This window comes from Hemitrygon akajei, chromosome 14 (assembly GCF_048418815.1).
Source record: "Hemitrygon akajei chromosome 14, sHemAka1.3, whole genome shotgun sequence".
NCBI lineage: Eukaryota > Metazoa > Chordata > Chondrichthyes > Myliobatiformes > Dasyatidae > Hemitrygon > Hemitrygon akajei.
The window spans coordinates 5287290-5305239 of NC_133137.1; the positions used below are offsets into that span (position 1 = coordinate 5287290).

The following is a 17950-nucleotide window of genomic DNA, read 5'->3' on the forward strand; positions in this document are numbered from 1 at the left end:
GGGGTGTGTGCGCTAGAGGGGGTGTGTGTGTGCGCTAGCGGGTGTGTGTGTGTGTGAGATACTCGGTGGTGTGTGAGATAGGGGGGTGTGTGAGATGGGGGGGTGCGATAGCGGGGGGGTGAGCTCAGCGGGGGGGGTGCGCTAGCGGGGGGGGTGTGCGATCGTGGGGGGTGTGCGACTCGAGGGGGGTGTGAGCTAGCGGGGGGGTGATGCGCTAGAGGGGGGGTGGTGAGCATAGCGGGGGTAGTGAGCTCGCGGGGGGGTGTGGAGCAGTGGGTAGTTGTGTGTGAGATAGAGCGGGGGTGTGTGTGCGAACGCGGGTGGTGAGATAGAGGGGGGTGTGATAGAGGGGGTTGTGCTCGACGGGGGTGTGATACGAGGGGGTGTGCTCGAGGGGGGTGTGATCGGGGGTGAGTGCTAGGGGGGTTGTGCTAGGGGGGTTGTAGCTGGGGGTGTGATAGAGGGGGGGTGTGACGATCGAGGGGTTGTGTGCGCATCGAGGGGTTGTGAGCGACTAGAGGGGTAGTGTGAGCTAGCGGGGTATGTGTGCGCTAGAGGGGTGTGTGAGATAGAGCGGGGTTGTGTTGAGATAGAGCGGGGTGTTGAGCTCAGCGGCGGTGATGCGCTAGAGGGAGTGTGAGCTAGAGCGGGTGTGTGATACAGGTGGGGTGTGCGCTAGAGGGGTTGTGTGTGTGCATAGCGGGGGGGTGAGCTCAGCAGGGGGGTGTGAGCTCGAGGGGATGTGAGCTCGAGGAGGTGTGATGGGGGGTGTGCTAGACGGGTGGGTGTGCGCTCGAGGGGGAGTGTGATACGCGGGGGGTGTGATAGCGGGGTGTGAGAGTGCTGAGGGGGTGAGTGTGTGATAGCGGGGGGTGTGTGTGTGATCGCGGGGGTGATGTGTGAGATCAGCGGGGGTGTACTGTGAGCATCGAGGGCTTCTGTGTGAGCTAGAAGGGGGTGAGCTGGGGGCCTGCGCTAGGGGCGTGCGCTAGAGGGGGCATGAGCTACGAAGGGGGCGTGCGCTAGTGGGGTGGGGTGCGATCGTGGTGGGGTGCGATAGTGGTGGGGTGTGAGATAGTGGGGGGGGTGCGCTACGTGGGGGGGTGTGAGCATCGTGGGGGGGTTGCGCTAGTGGTGGGGTGCGGCTAGTGGTTGGGTGAGCGATCGTGGTGGGGTGAGCTAGTGGTGGGGTGCAGATAGAGGTGGGGGTGAGCTGATAGTGGGGGGGTGAGCTCGTGCGGGTGTGTGAGCTGTCGTGGGGGGGGGTGGTGAAGTGGGGGGTGAGTGTGCGATAGTGGGGGGGTGTGAGATAGAGGAGGTGTGCGGTGAGTCAGTGTGAGTCTGGGTGCAGCAGGCGAGCGAGCGAGAGCCACCAAAACTGGGGTTGCGCGGGGGGTGCGACAGGGAAAGCGCGGGAGAACAGGAGGTGAGCACGAGCGGAAATGGGCAAACAGGGGGTCAACGAGACGAGGGTGGAACGGGGACGAGAGAGAGGGTTTGCAAAGGGGGAGCGAGAAGGGGGCTAAGAGAGCGCAAGAAGGGGGCACAGAGAAAAGAGAAAGGCGGCAAGAGATGAGGGCGAGAGACAGCCGACACAGACAGTGAGAGAGTGGGCAGAGAGAAAGACAGAGCGAGACAGTGAGAGAGAAAGCAGAAAGACAGAGAGAGAGAGACACACACACAGACAGAGAGATGTTCTGAGGAACGACAGAAATCCCCTGTAACAAATAACAATCCGAATCGACTCAGCACAGATCTGTTGCCAGGAAATAGCCTTCACTTCCAGATCAATCATGCCATACAAATCTGGACCTGTAAAATTATTCCACAGTAACAAAAAATTAAATCAATCCCGGGGTGCACAGTGATCCGCACCTAATCAACTCGGCCAGAAAGCAGCGGTTGGTTCCCTCCGAAACCATGAAAGTCGGTTATCTGTTTTAATAGCAGTGTTGGCCTAATGAATGAATGAATGTTGACCTATTTATGATCTTACACACCCCCCCCCAGCTGCCCCTGTTGCCATGCCAATGATCGCCGTGGGAACGCTGAAGCGCTCTTTTCTTTCACCTCCCCGCAACCCCCCACCCCACCACACTTCTCCCTCTCCCAGTTCCTCCTCGGATTCTGCTCTGCACCATTGAACCCATCGTGTGGGAAACTCCGGAGCAATCTGCATGGATCTCAAAGCAAAGCACATGACGTGAGCTCGGTGTCTCTTTGAAACGGCACAACAAAAATAGGACGGGGGGGGGGGGATTTGGGAATGGTGAGGGATCTCAGAAACCTGCCCCGTCCCTGTCTACCGGCCACCTCGGCCGAGCGCCACCAGTCCCAGCCCTCTACATCACCCCGCACTAGTACACTCCTCGCTTTGGATTGAAGGGAAAAGAAAATCAAATCACTTACCGTCTTTGAATCTAGTTCATGCCTCGGCTGCGCTAGAACTTTATCTACGCCCGTTTGGTCAACAAAAGGTGACAAAACCGAATCCTCTAAAAAATATAAAAAGCAGCGATTCACTATTTTTCCCGTCGTAGCGCGTTTTCACTTAGAAGATAAAGACACACAGTGAAATATATGGAGCAGTTTCGGATCGAGATTTCAGATGAATTACACAAACGTTCATTTCAAAGAGAAGTTTGCGAGTAGTAAGCCGCTCGCTTACCTTGAGCGTTTTGTAACTGGGTCTCGCATCACCATGCATTCTTTCACGTCGCCAAATTTACAGAAATATTCCTTAAGACCTTCTGTTAACATGAGGGGTCGGGGGAGAGAACACAAGTCAGGAGAAATTTCAAAAAAACAAGTCTTCAAGTAGAATATGTATTTTTTTTAAAAGTGCAATTAAAACTTTAATTAAAAATAAACATCCGTATCAAGCAGCACCGGGTAATTAAAACACGGGCTGCCCATCCAAATTTATGTGACTAAAACCGCATTTTTGACAGGAGAGTGTTTGATTTACGCTTAAAGTAAAATTTACGTTTCGAGATGTAATCACAACGATTTGTATGAACATACAAAAATGCGGAATTATCAATTGAATTTTTAAGAGAAGTTTTTAAAAAGTTGGGAGGTGAATCGTGACCCTCCTTACCTTGCGTGGTCTGCCAGCTCAGTCCCCCGACGAACATTTTGCTAAAAAAAATATGAAGAAGAGAGAGGGGAAAAAAAGACAAAGACACAACTCAGACACGGGATTCGGCCATGTTGGCACCTCACACACACATACACATTTAAAGAAAAAAAAGTTGGGCCGTTAACCCAAGCCACCCTTTGAAAGTCAACACTACAATTTTAAACCGGATGATGTTAGCGAAATTAAATAAAAGTTTGATTATGAAGAATTAAATGTGATTGCTTTAAAAATACTAAATAAATGAATTGGATTTTAGCTCCTGTACCAGGGATCGTGCTGCGAGTCTGCACTGAGCACCGAGTTGGCTGGATTTGCGTCCGCCTCCATTACCTTCCAGTTCCAGCCAGGCAAGAAGGGCCCGCTTAGCAGAGGTAGGGATGCACAGGGGGGGAGCAAGGGATCGTCACTGGCGGGAGGGAGGGAAGGGGCAGCCCGGCCGAGCGGCTCTTCATGACCCGGCCTGAACCCCCTCCCCCCCTCGCTAGTCCCCTCCTCCTATCCCGCCGAAAGTGGGCGGAGTCAGCGCCCCATCCCGAGCATCGTCCCGCCTCCCTCCCTCCCTCCCTCCCGAGCGGACCGGCGGCCACTGACTGGCGGGTCCGGCCCGTCTCCGGGGCAACCGCCTCGCCCGCTGATGTAACAATGGGAAGAACGCGCGGTGAAAGTTACAAAAACAATCGTCCGATACTTTCTTTTTAATTTATTGGAATTCCACGTGGGCAGCCGGAGCTGCTGCGGGATTTTTAAAGCAGATTATTAGATCAGGAAATGGTCAAACTCCAGGGACAATGACATCTGCATCCACGAGATAACAGAACATTTATATTCACTGTTTACCATTTGAAAGATCGCACTTTCGACTGAGTATAAAGGCTTGTGGAAGTTTTATTTTCTGAAATGAAATCAAACCGGTCTTATTTTAGTCATTTCTTTCATCAGTGGCAATGAGACTTCGGGGTGCTGTGATGTGGGTGGTCCACTGCTATTTGCAGATGCAGGGAGGAAGGTGTAGCATCGCCTGTATTGGTCAGTGGAAGGAACTCCTTACCCCTCCTCCCTCCCGCACACTAGAATTAGCATTTCGGCTTTTAGTGATTTGCTGGATGGATATCCTTGCAAATCCTGAAAGCAGAATACTTTACAAAGACACACAGAAGGACGCTTCATCTCAGTTTGAGACGCGGACTCTTCGTTCCTCGTGTTTCCCTTTTCATAACAAACTCCGGGTGACAACATCTCTTGATTGCGGTTATATCCTCATGTATGTCAGTGTTTGGATTTTGATCTCAAATTATGAAAATCGCCTTGATTATAAAACGATAACAGAAATCTGGTTTTAATCTCATCCTGTTTGCCTGAACATTGGTGAACACATTAAGACTTTACCGTGTACAATGGTTGTAATTAAATTTACGCGAACCTTTACACGTGGCAACGGAATCATTACACAGCAATGGAGACTCTCACTCCCACAGAAACAGGGCATGGTTCAAACAGGTAAAGGGATTTGTGTGATTTCAAAATGAAGCCAAATATTCCCAACGTGCGACAAAACTCAGTAACACGGATGAGGTAACCCCAATAACTCTAAATGTATATTCCTCAACTAAAATCAGTGTAAACATACGAATATCCTTAACTTTCAGAGCCCGGTGACCAGTTTCTCCACAGTCTGTGAGTTGAGGGACAAACGTTTAACGTACTTTAACAGTGAGAGAAAATTTGTTGACATTCAGTAGGCGAGTTACTAAAGATATTTCATTACATCTGCGAAATAAAGGCAGAGCACCCATCGAAAGGCTGTAACATTATTATAGGGCATTGTTTCAAACTGTATACTCTATATCTGTTTACCCCTCCAGAGTTTCAACCAAAAACAATTTACTGAACGATCGGAATGTTTTAAATAAGTATTACGGTTTACAGTAATCCATGGCACGTGATGGATGATTAAGAAAAATAAATCTCTGACTGGATCTCATTTGAAAAGGTCACTCGTAGGAAGATAATCACCTAAGAAGTTGCAGAGCTGGAGACGGAATAGAATTCACACACAAACACACCAGCGTCTGTTTCACCGGATATAAAAAAGATAATCATGTAAACGATCCTGTACTGGTAGTTCCGGGCGCCCTTCGCCTTTTATAATAGGTGACCATTTGAGCATTCCACCCATTCAGCCTTTGACAGAGTGTGTACTGTTGTTTAAACGCAGGGCGATTAATTTATTATATATTTAGTGCACTGAGGTGCTGAGCTTCTGGGGGGGGGGGGGGTGGCTAGAGGTTTTGACCAGGACATCGCAAAAGCAAGCAGCTTGAGGACCACCGCTCCACGAGACAAGCAGAAATGCTTCCACATGCTTGATGAATCGGCTCAAAGAGATCGAGGGAAGAAAACCAACACGGTGAATGAGGGGAACGGACCAATTCAAAGTTTACACATGTGCTACAAGGACGAACGGTCAGAATGTAACCCGGGGCTGTGCGGCACAGATGTGGAGAGTTCAGAGAATGCTTCCCTTTAGTTTTAGGCCATATGTCAAAATAATGTTTCGCCCTTTGTGAGCTCAAAAGATTATTTAAACTTAGTGCACTCTGACGATTTATTTATTAAAAAAAAGTCAGTGCGGTGTCCTTCTGGGTTTAATTGTACCTTCCAGCCTGATCCTGTTTTTGGTACGCAGGGGATTACGGAAGGTTAGCAGGGTTTTGTGTTTAAACTGCCTGTCGGTCAGCTCATGTTGCCGACGGGTCTCAGCAAGATGACTTCACCCGCACCAAGGATTAATCATCACGTGGCCGATTTAAGGCACGAACGATGCAAGCGCCTGATCCACTCGCAGCCGCTCAGGACCTACATCCACAACTGATAAGTCGAATTCCGAATTAAATGCAGCGGGGGACGTTTTAAAATGCAGCGATTATTGGTTGTTCGTAAGGCATGTTACTATTTCAGAACAAGTCATTAATACATTCTGCTGCTGACGTAACAGAATTGTGTCAAATCTGATTTATAAAAAAAACTTATGCTCATTGTGCGAGGATCTGGAAGTTCACCCCAGCTGAAAGAATGCACTTGGGTTCCGTTGATACGCAGTACATTTGATTCCCTACCACTGTTTACATCACCTTATCACCTTTGCCCTGGGCCCTGGACAGTGTCGTGTTACAGACAGATGCGTGCGGGGAGGGGGTGGCTGTGGTATTCACATCCAGGTGTTTTGGTCAATCAAATTCCATTTAGATTTCAATCTTTCATGACAGCTAAGCTACTTGAAGATGTATATATGTATTTGCAATATTGCCTGTCTTGCAAACAGAGCCAGCTCGTGCAGTCTTGGCAGCCCGAATATTCCCCAACCAACTCTCCATGAATCGAAAGGCTGCACTTGGTGAGGCTTCGCACAGTCTAAACATGTCGCAAGTCATTATTTATTAAACGCCAGGGGAACAACCATTGGTGGGTGGGCAGGACAAGACTGGCTCGACCCAGACTCACCAGGACCAGAGACTCCTCACTGTACATTTCCCATCTTCGTGCAGCCGGACTGACACAGCAATGGAAGGGAAAGATGGTCTGGAATGCTTTCTTCTTTAGCCCCAAAAAATGCCGTGGCCTACAACTGTGGGAAGGAATGGGGGAGACATTTTTGCACAGAAAGATCCAACAAGCAGCAGTGCAATTAGCAAGCAAACAATCTGCTTGAGGAACTAGGGCCAGACTGAGGACCAAACACATCATTCCCTCTCTCCCCCTCCCTGCCTTGTTTTTTTGAGCCACAGGGCCAGAATTATACAATATGGAAACTGGTTCACTGCCAAACCTCCTCAGTGATTTTATTCCATCCACATTCCCACCAAATCCCCCTCCAGATTCTGCCAATGAGCCACCCTCTGGGACAGGGGTCCACAGAGCTCTTGCTTAACGGTATCGGGCCATGGGTGGAACCCCCTGCTCCAAGGGCAAATTACAGCAGGAAATGAATTTACTGACCTGCCTGTCTTTGGCATGTGGGAGGAAACCTGAGGGGCCAGAGGAAACCTACATGGTGACAGGAGGCACGTGCAAACTCCACACACACACACACACACACACACACACACACACACACACACACACACACACACACACACACACACACACACACACACACACACACACACACACACAGGACCTGTGAAACAGCCACTCTACAGGGTGCACCACATGGTTCTTTTATGCACTTGAGACAATACACAGCTTGTTCCACTTTTCCCCCGAAAATATAATCATGAATAGCATGTGCAGTGAACACACATGGAGTCATGTCTTTGTTTTAAACAGTCACTGTATTTCCAAAAGCAGCATCCATCATCAGGGACCCCCACCATCCAGGCCATCCTCTCTTCTCACTGCTACCATCAGAAAGAAGGTGCAAGAGGCTCAAGATCCATACGACCAGGTTCAAGAAGAGTTATTGCCCCTCAAACATCAGGCTCTTGAACCAGAGGGGAGAACTTCACTTGCCCCATCACTCAACTGTTCCCATAACCTATGGACTCACTTTTGAGGACTCTTCATCTCATGTTCTCAATATTTATTTATTTACTATTATTTTGGTTTATTTTTGTTTTTGCACAGTCTGTTGGCGTTTGCTCACTGGCTCTTCGTCCGTCCTGCTGGGTTCAGTCTTTCATTGGTTCTGTTCTGGTTCTTTGTATTCGCTGTGAGCGCCCGCAATAAAATTAATCTCAGGGCTGTATATGGTGACACAAATGTACCTTGGTAACAGATTTACTTTGAACTTTGATTTAACGCAAAGAAAGAAACGACTGGAGGAACTCAGCAGGCCAAGTTTTACTTGCAGAGGCAAAGGATCAGTTCTGACGCAGGATCTCGACCCAGATCGTCAACATTCCTTTGCCTCCACAGCTGCTGCCTGACTCACTCAGCTCTTTCAGCAAATTATCTTTGGATCCAGATTCCTACATCTGCAGTCGCTTGTGTCTCTATCAAATCAACATCTTCCTGTACAAAGCGTTAACACCATTCATATTTCCTCCTCACGCAATGCAGCTGTGCAGCATTTGAGGGGCTTTACCACAGGGCCTCAGTGTCCAGTGGTGGCAGAACTGTGAACCATGGCCTTGGCAGTGACTGTACTCGGCTTCAGTAGGCCCCTTGCCAGGTACTGCTGCACCTTGAAATGTGTCCATCAACAGCATCCACCTGCAGACCGCCTTACTCAAAAAGTCAAAATCAAAGTAAATTTATTATCAATGTACTTATACACACAGTGGCCTCTTTATCAGATACACCTGTACACCTGCTTGTTAATACAAGTGTATAATCGGCCAATCACGTGGCAGCAACTCAATGCATAAAAGTATGCAGCCATGGTCAAGAGGTTCAGTTGTTCAGACCAAACATCAGAATGGGGCAGAAATCTGATCTGAGTGACTGTGACTGTGGAATGATTGCCAGTCCTGCCAAAGGGTCTCGGCCTGAAACATCGACTGTACTTCCTTCCATAGCTGCTGCCTGGCCTGCTGAGTTCCTCCATCATTTTGTGTGCATTGGTGCCAGAGGGGGTGGTTTGAGTATCTCAGAAATTGCTGATCTGCTGGGATTTTCATGCACAACAGCTTCTGGAGTTTACAGAGAAGGGTGTGAAAAACACCCAGTGAGCAGCAGGTCTGTGGGCAAAAATGCCTTGTTATTGAGGAAGGTCAGAGGAGAATGGCCAGACTGGTTCAGATAAAAATGCATTACAGCAGTGGTGTGCAGAAGAGCATCTCTGAATACACAACCCGTCGAACCTTGAAGTGCATGGACCTCAGCAGCAGGAGACCGTGAACATACAGAAACACACCCAGTGTCCACTTTATCAGGTATACCTAATAAAGCAGGCACTGAGTAAACATCAGCATATACTACCATGATGTTAACTTTCTGGCAGGCACAAGTCTTACTTATACATAGTACAGGTGCTACGTTGGTTCGATTTTCTAAAACGCATCACCTCACACTTGTCTCTGCAGAAATCCATTTGCCACTCTTCAGCCCACTTCTCTTACTGATCTTAGTCCCCTCTGTAATCTATGATAACATTCTTCACTATCAACCACAGCTCCTACTTTCATGTCATCTGCAAACTTAATGATCTAGCCTTTGTATGTTCACATCCAGTTCATTTATTATAGGAAATGTTTATTCATGTAAGGGTCCCAACGTGGCACACGTCCAGTCTGAGGTCTCCGTTCTGAGAATCTGCCGTCAGCCACCTCCTACTACTTCCTTCCTCTGAGCCAGTTTTGGATCCACTTAGCTTGCAGTTCCTGGATCCCAGGACATTTAACCTTCCCGACCAGCCTACCATGAAGGACGTTGCAAAGGCCCTACTAAAGTCCGAATAGACCACGTCCACTGCCCTACCTTCACCTACTCTTTCAGATACCTTTCAAAAAGCTCTAAAAGATCCAGTAAGCATAAACTTTCATGCGCAAAGCCAGTCGACTTCCCCTGATCAAATGATATATGTCCAAATGCTGGTGGATACCAATACTCAGTGACCATCAGGTCCCTGCTTTCTCCTTGGGCAAGGACATAAGACTCTGCTTCTCAGCAGTCCTTGCCCCCAAGAAGCCACTTGAGAAAAGAACCTTCACCATTGAGGCAAAGGAAGGGTGCTTTGACAGAGAAGAGCAGAGAGCGGACTTCCACATTGCACAGAGGAGGGGTCAGCCTCGCGGTGAAAATAAATTCCCTGATGTGCAGTTGGTGACAAAGAAGTGTACAGGAGTTGGTTGAGTCGTATCTGACCAACAACCTAGCACTCAACATCAGAAAGACCGAGGAATTGATCGTAGACTTCAGGGAGAGAATACACAGTCAGTGGTAGTAAGGGTGAACAGCTTCCAAATTCCTGGGTATCATCACCTCAGAGAATCTGTCTTGGGCCCAACATATTGACACAATCTTGAAGAAGGCATGCCCACGGTTATCACTCCTCGTGAGTCTGAGGAGATTGGGTATGCCATCAAGTGCCGGTCAATCAAGGAGGACGCACAGGGGCTCAAAGATAATCAATGTTTCAGAAACAGCTTCTTCCTCTCCGCCATCAGATTTCTGAACAGTCCATGAACACCACCTCACTATTTTGCTCTCTTTTTGCACTTTTTTTAATTCTTACTGTAACTTAAATTTTTTTTAATGTGTTGCACTGTGCTGCTTCTGTGATAGAACAAATTTCACATCAGATGCCAGTAGTAATAAACTTGATCCTGATTCTGAGAGTAGAGGAGATGTGCACCCTGAGAGGAGGGGTCAGAGCAGTAGCACAAAGAGAGAAGGCGGTCTGACAATGGGAGAAGGAAGGTGTGTCCAGTAACAACAGGTCTGTCCGATAGTGAGAGCAGAGAGTCGAGTCCAACAGCAGGAGAGAGGAGAGATCAGTCCATTAATGGGTGAAGAGGGGATTTGGATGTCCAAGGCATTAAGATGGGATGAATATGCGTACAGACAGTTTGGGAAGACTTGTTGCAAAAAGCTGGAGGACCTCAGTGGGTCAGACAGCATCAGAGAAATGGACAGTTGATGTTTCTGTTGAGACCCTTCATCTGGACTTATTGTTAGACACATCAGTGTATAAGTTAAACCAGTGTATAAGTCACTCTCCCACTTTTTAGCCCCTCTCTCAAAAATTTACCATAAGCTTGGTTTATATATTAGACTTTAGGGCAGCAAGATAGCATAGTGGTTAGCAGAACGCTTTCCAGTACCAGTGAGCCGGGTTCATTTCCCGCCAGCGCCTTTAAGGAGTGTGTACGTTCTCCCCATGACCACATAGGTTTCCTCCAGGTGCTCTGGTTTCCTCCCACAGTCCAAAGATGTACCGGTCGGTAGGTTAATTGGTCACTGTGAATTGTCCCGTGATTAGGCCAGCGTTAAGTTGGGGTCGCTGGGCAGCGTGGCTTGAAGGGCTGAGAGAGCCTTTCCAACACTGCTTCTCAATAAATGTATAAATAAGCACATTTTACACTGCTACAATATAATAGAAGCAGATAAACAAACAAGCCTAAATGTTAACAAATGCCCTGGATTTGTTGTCTTATACCCGAAGATTCTAAAAGATGTGACTGAAGAGAGAAAACATGTGTTGTTTGTCTAATTCTAAAATTCCCTAGGTTATGGAAATTTCTCAGTGGAATAGAAACAACAAGTGCAGCAGTAATATTCATGGAAGAGGGAAACAGAAAACATGGAACAGCAGGCGAGTTATTCCAGTGTCAGTTATGGGGTAAGTATTAGAATTTACTATTAAGAAGGAGGAAAATACAACACAAAGGAAAGTATAACATGACTAACAAGAGATAATCTGTAGATGCTGGAAATCCAAGTAAAACACACAAAATGCAGGAGGAACTCAGCAGGCCAGGCAGCATCTATGGAATAGAGACCTTCAAGGGTCTGGACCTGAATCGTCAACTGTACTCTTTTCCATAGATGCTGCCGGGCCTGCTGAGTTCCTCCAGCATTTTATCTGTGCATTCTGTAACAAGACTACACAGCTTTGATGATGTCATGTTTAATACATTTGGTCCAGTACATTGAGGACTAATTAGAAGAGAAAACACAGGAGGGCCAGTAGATGTAATGAAGCATTGGATAAGGTGCGGCCTAACAAGCTGTTGTACAGGATCGATATGGGGCTACAGATAAAGGTACTAAATGCAATGTGTAGTAGTGTGATCACTCAGGCTGAGTATGATGTTCTCCTAAGGGGTTATTCCCATAATGGAGAATGCTTGTGTGTGACTTCGTTTAACGCGGGCAGGCTGATGCATGGGTGGCCATCACACATCCTTGATAGATTGGGGTCAATAGACTTCACTATTCCAACAGACACCCAGCCGACCTCCTTCCTTCATCTCCGCAGACTCCTGAAATCATGCAAAACCCTACTGCCCATGTCCTGACTTCATTTATCATTCCTGTACAGGACACCTGCTCTGATTTCTAATTAAGCATTACCCATAATCTTCAAACCCCTCATTACTTGGCTCCCTCCCTGAAACCCTGTACTCTGCCTGTAGCTTTGAAATTCTGGACTCCTGAAATTCTGGATTCCTGAAATTCTGGACTCCTCAAATTCTAGTCTCCTAATCTGTTTCTAACCATTGCCCATCATGATAGATGGCTGAGAGCTTATAACCCCACCCCCCCCCCCCCCAATCTTCTTGCTCATCAATCTCACTATAAAACAACCCTTAACAAAACACCTCTTTGACCAAGTTCCTGTCCTGAGGATCTCCTTCCAGGGGCACAAAGTCAGTTGTTAGGTTACACTGCTATGAATCTCCCGGGATTGGTGGGGGGGGGGGGGGGGTAGTTTCCATTACATTAAAAGTGCTGTGTAAATTAAAGTTGTTGTTTTGTTGCCTTTATCTCTGATATCGGGTTAAATGTCCATGAGGGAGCTGATGCACTGTGACACGCTGGCTTGCATTGCTGGCAGTTGAGGGAAGGGGTTCAGCTCGCACCTCACCCTCAGCATGCCAGTACCACAGCTGTGCTCCCTGCTCCCAGAAGTAAGACAAGTAAGTTCCCTAAGGTCGTCATAGTAAGAGAGGGGGTGTAGTTGTGATGAGCTCCACCACCTATTAAACACGTGTGTCTCAAATAGTCTCTGGCAACCAAGTCCAGCACCCGGCCTTCACATGTGGTTTAGCTACTAAGCCAGGTAGGTTGTTTCTACTGACAGGAGAAGGGGCAAACGTTGGTTTCTAGCACTTTTTAAAAAATTGTTTCGGGCAAATGGGGCCCATCAGCCATAGTTTGCAGCTTATCTGGGAGAAGGACAGCTCTGATCTCCAGCCTCTGCTGCCCTGCATAGGGAAGGGCTCTGGAGAAAACCCTGAGGAAAAATCCAGAGCTGGAGTCCTGAAGGCAGTCCTACGTTGAATTCATCACTGACAGGCAACTCCTATGACACTGCTGGTACCAAACTATCGGTCTCTGCCGTTCCTTTGGATCCATTAGCTGCGTGGAGGGGAAGACCTGCTGCATGGACAACAGCTTGTTCTCCATATCGTACTGCCTGGTTTTTCACCTTGACGAACACAGTTAGGACACAACGTCCATGGTTGACCCTGACCAATGGAGGGCCTCCGGAAGACAAGTATAAACGCTTTGTCGGGTTGTTTATGGATAATGAAGGCTTTCCATTTGGTTTTATTTTGTTACCCCTTGCATGAGATTGCTGGATTTTTCTAAAGGCCCTGCTGCACCCATCTGAATTCCCACTTCACCAGCAATGGGAAATACCACTGGGAACTCTCTGTTCACGTAAAGGGAAAGTAGAGTTAAAAAAAAGAACAATTTACATATCATAGCTCCTCGTGCTTATTCAAAATAACTTCATGTCTCATAAGTATTTCTCAAGATTCAACTTAATTTATCACCTGTGCATCAAAACATACAGTGAAATGTGTTTTTTGCAACCAGCGTACTTTCAGGTGTGCTGAGTGCAGCCTGCAAGTATCGCCAACATAGCATACCCACAATGCTCGGCAGAGGACCAGGCCTTGAACTCTGAACTCAAGTGGTCTTTGTTGCAAACGTTGAGAATGTGACACCATTCCCTTCTTTCCTTTATCCTCTCCCTCGGGATCAGGGATAGTTTGCTCCCACTCCCACTCTCTAAGTCCTAAGGTAGCCAATGAGGGAGTCTCAGGCTCGGATGCAATAGAGGTAATGCCTGGTTGAGGACAGAGTGCTGGTTACCTTGGGAGGTGCTGTACTTTGTACCAGTTATCCTGGGCTCCTGTGTACTCCTGAAGAATGAATTTGATGTTGTGAACTTTCCCTCAATGTCTGAGAGACAAAAGAGATGGCCATTAATTTCAGGAAGGGGCAGTGTACGGGCTCCAGTCAACATCAACAGTGCAGAGGTCACGAGGGTTGAGAGTTTCAACTATCTGGGCGTGAACACCACCAATATCCTTCCTTGTGCCAACCATAATGATGCCAAGGCCAAGGAAGCTCAAGAGTGCCCTTCATTCCTCAGGACCCTCACCGATTTTTATTGATGCAAAATAGAAATCATCCTACCTGAATGCATGACAACTTTACAACACGGCTACTGCTTCGCCCACAACTGCAAGAAAATGCAGAGGGCTCAGAGCATCACGGCAATCAGGCTCCCCCGTCTACACCTCTCACCGTCTCAGTAAAGCAGCCAGTGTAATCAGACCCCACCCGGACATGCTCTCTCCTCCCCCAAACCATCAGGCAGAAGATACAGAATCCTGAAAGCACAAGGACAGCTTCCATCCCTCAACTGAATATTTCCATACTACCACAAGATGGACTCAACCTCACAATCTACCTCGTTGTGACCTTGAGCTTTGTCTGCTACCTGCACTGTACATTCTCTGTGAGTATAACACTTTATTCTGCATCTAATATGGTTTTTACCCATATCTACCCAAACGCAAAATTGTGACCATAATAAAACAGGTGATCAATTTACCAAATGCTCCTGGCCCACTTTAAGTGTCTGCAAACCAGAGGATTCCAGGAGTCGACGGGGATGTTTTGGGAATGTCCTTCCTTCATTTCCTCTGCCTACCAGGTAAACTCTTGCTTTGTTGGAACTTGAACAGGAGCACCCGTTTGGAGAGTGTCTAGAGAGTCACTCGTCCAAATGACAATGCAACCCAGAGGGGCTATTGGCCAGCAGACGCTGGCTTGCCTACCTTGCTGGGGGATTCACAGGATTTTGTAGAGAGAGCTTTAGTGGTATTTCTCCAGGGCCTCATAGGTAGTCCGACTCCCAGCAACATAATTGTGCTGAGTTTGAGGCCTTGGAGTCAAAACAGACTACAGATGCTGGAATCTAGAAGCAACACACAAAATTATGGTTGTACTCAGCAGGTCCGGCAATATCTATGGAGGGAAGTGGTCATCGGTATTTCAGGCAGAGACCCTTAATCTGGAATATCAGTCCTGACGTAGGATCATTGATTGCCTGTTTCCCTCCATAGATGCTGCCTTACCTGCTGAGTTCCCTGATTTTTAAGTGTTCCTTATCTCATGCAGCCAGAGTTGGTGCTGCTACATGGAAGACTTTAGCAGATTTCATCCGTGATGTCTGCCTTCATTGGACAAGGCTTCCGAGAAGTGGGAAGTGCCCACATTCTCTGAGGTCTTGTGGGTCTTCATCATCAGAGGGCAGTCATACAAGTTCAAGATTGTATATTGTATTTTCTCAGTACACAAGTGAAAGGAGAACAAAATGATTGTTACTCCGGTTCTGATGCGGCATATAAAAAGAAACACAATAAGCATAAAGAAGATAATATAAATATACAAGCAATCCTATCAAGCACAATGTACAATCACCATTTTCTTTATTCCCTTCAAATTCTCATCAGCCCTCCCCAGATTCTACCACTTAGCCAGACATGGGTGGCTAATTACTCTATAAATCGTAATACTTTGGAGAATGTGGGAACACACAAAGGAATCCCACAGAACAGTCACAGGCAGAAGGTTTAAACTCCACATGGACAGGTCTGGATCTGGCTCCCTGTGAGGCAGAGTTTCTAGAAGCTGCAAGGATCAGCAGGCAATGCATGACTACTAATGGCATCGCTAACAGATAGTGTTAGTTCAGTGAGGATAACTAAAGGATAAGAATTGGTTAGGGTTAGGGCTTCAAGATAAGTCCTCTACCCCATCCTTAAATTAGCATGATGGAACACCCAAAAGGACATAGAGGGTCTCAAATAAATGTTTCATCCAAAAGATAACATCTTTGACACCACAGCACTCCTTCAATGTTGCCAGCATAAATTTTAGTGCTCATGTTTCAGGTGAGGGTGGTGAATTTACAACCTTACGACTACGGGTAATCTTACCAGCTTACCAGATAGAACACTCACAGCTAAACCTCAGCTGTAAATATAACACTCTTCTATAATGTTTGTGGATTCGGGTTAATTGAGCCATCAGTTAATCGGGGCACTTGGGACAACTCTTAAAGAGCAAAAACTAAATCAAGACAGGATTCCCTTTGTTTATTTGGGACACTACGCCGCTTAACTGGGACAGGAGACAGTTCCCGAACAGTTTCCGACCTGCGTCAGTCATGTCCACTTGTGAGGCTTTTAAATGCCCTCAGCAAATGTGGTCCTCAGAAATGATGTTAATCAACATTGTTCCAATCTCAAATCTAATTAAGGATGATAAGTAATTCTTATCAATCTTCCTCTTATCATGCTGTCTTGTTTTCCAATATGATCTGTGAATGTGCTTGGTTAGGGTTTGCATGGAGGATTATTCACTGAGCGAGTTAAGAGAGAAAGTGTGAAAAGCAAGGATAATGGCCTATGTTAATTTACTGGTTGGTCATTTGCTTTCAATAGTTGAGGCCCTCTGTTGGTCAGGGTCGACCATGGAAATTGTGTCCCAGCTGTCTACGTGATTTGCCAGTGAGGACGGCACAATATGGAGAACAATCTGTTGCCCGTGTAGCAAGCTGCCCCTCTCCACACATCTGATGAACCCACAGGAACGGCAGGGACCGACCGGTACATTGTGGCACCTGCGGTATCGCAGGAGTTGCTACTCAGTGTTGAACTCAACACAGGACTGCCTCAGGGACTCCAGCTTCGATTATCTCCTCGGTGTTTACTCCTGAAGCCTTCCCCATGAGTGGGTACATCTGCAAGGCAGCCACTTTGCGATCAGAGTTTTCTTTCTCCTAGGTAAGCTGCCAACCATGGCTGACAAGCCCCATCTGATGAAAGCAAATGGTTTTAAGGTACTAGTAACCTGCCTCTGTCCTTTCTCCTGTCAGTAGGAACAGTTCCGTCGGGCTTATTGGCTAAACCACACATGAAGGCCAGAAGCTGGACTGCTTGTCAGTGGCTACTTGAAGCTCACGCCATCTGGAGCATTTGCCGGGTAGTGGGAGCTCACTCCCACTACCTCCCCCAGCTACGACAACCTTAAGGAACCGAGTTCAATAAGGTTGCAGTAATCAGGTGTCATCTTTAGTTCAGTGCTGGCACTCTTGGTCAGAAGACATTTAGGACACTCACCAGAATCAACCCCAATGTGAACAGATTAGCTGGCAGTTGCGGAGGGAGTACTGCACCTCTTGAGCAAGGTACGTTAAGCCAATATTTGCCAGCGTTCTTGGATGGGTGTAGATGATCCCATGAAACTGAGCAAATCTCTTGGCGCACCAGTCAGGTTCTGTCCGTAAACCAGCACCAGCAAAGGAAACTGATTTTCTGCTTATTTACCATGTCCACAGTATCACAGCTGCTCCTCCTTATCGTATAAAGATAGCTGCATCTCAATCGGCTATCTTAGCTCTGGAACATCTCAAGGTCCAGTCAGGGGTGATATAAATGCAAGTTCCCCTTCTCTATATGGGCAAAGTGACATAGCAGTTTGCACATCACTTTACAGTGCCAACCTGTAAGGACAGGCTTCGATTCCCACTGCTGTCTGTAAAGATTCTACGCCTGACCCTGTGTGCTTCCTCCCACATTCCCAGGATGCACAGTTAGGGTTAGTGACTTGTGGGCATGTTATGCCAGCGCTGGAAGTGTTGTGACGCTGTCAGCTGCCCAGCACCATCCTTGCCGTTTAACTTGACATAAACAACACATCTCACTGAATGTTCCGATCTGCAGTACATGTGCCACATAAAGCTAATCTTAAACAAGAGAAAATCTGCAGATGTTGGAAATCCAAGCAACACACACAGCATGCTGGAGGAACTCAGCAGGCCAGGCAGCATTGAAGGAA

General features: G+C 47.3%; 1 protein-coding gene across 1 annotated transcript in view; it reads right to left on the reverse strand.

Moving 5' to 3' along the window:
• The window catches only part of LOC140738251 (RNA-binding protein Musashi homolog 1-like), a 201844-nt gene extending 198215 nt beyond the window's left edge, over positions 1 to 3629 (reverse strand). The window contains 5 exon segments of the mRNA XM_073065404.1: positions 2410 to 2475; positions 2477 to 2495; positions 2669 to 2750; positions 3101 to 3141; positions 3408 to 3629. Of these exon segments, the coding sequence (XP_072921505.1) occupies positions 2410 to 2475; positions 2477 to 2495; positions 2669 to 2750; positions 3101 to 3141; positions 3408 to 3469 (270 nt within the window). The 5' untranslated portion in view covers positions 3470 to 3629.
• Positions 3630 to 17950: the final 14321 nt, after the last annotated feature.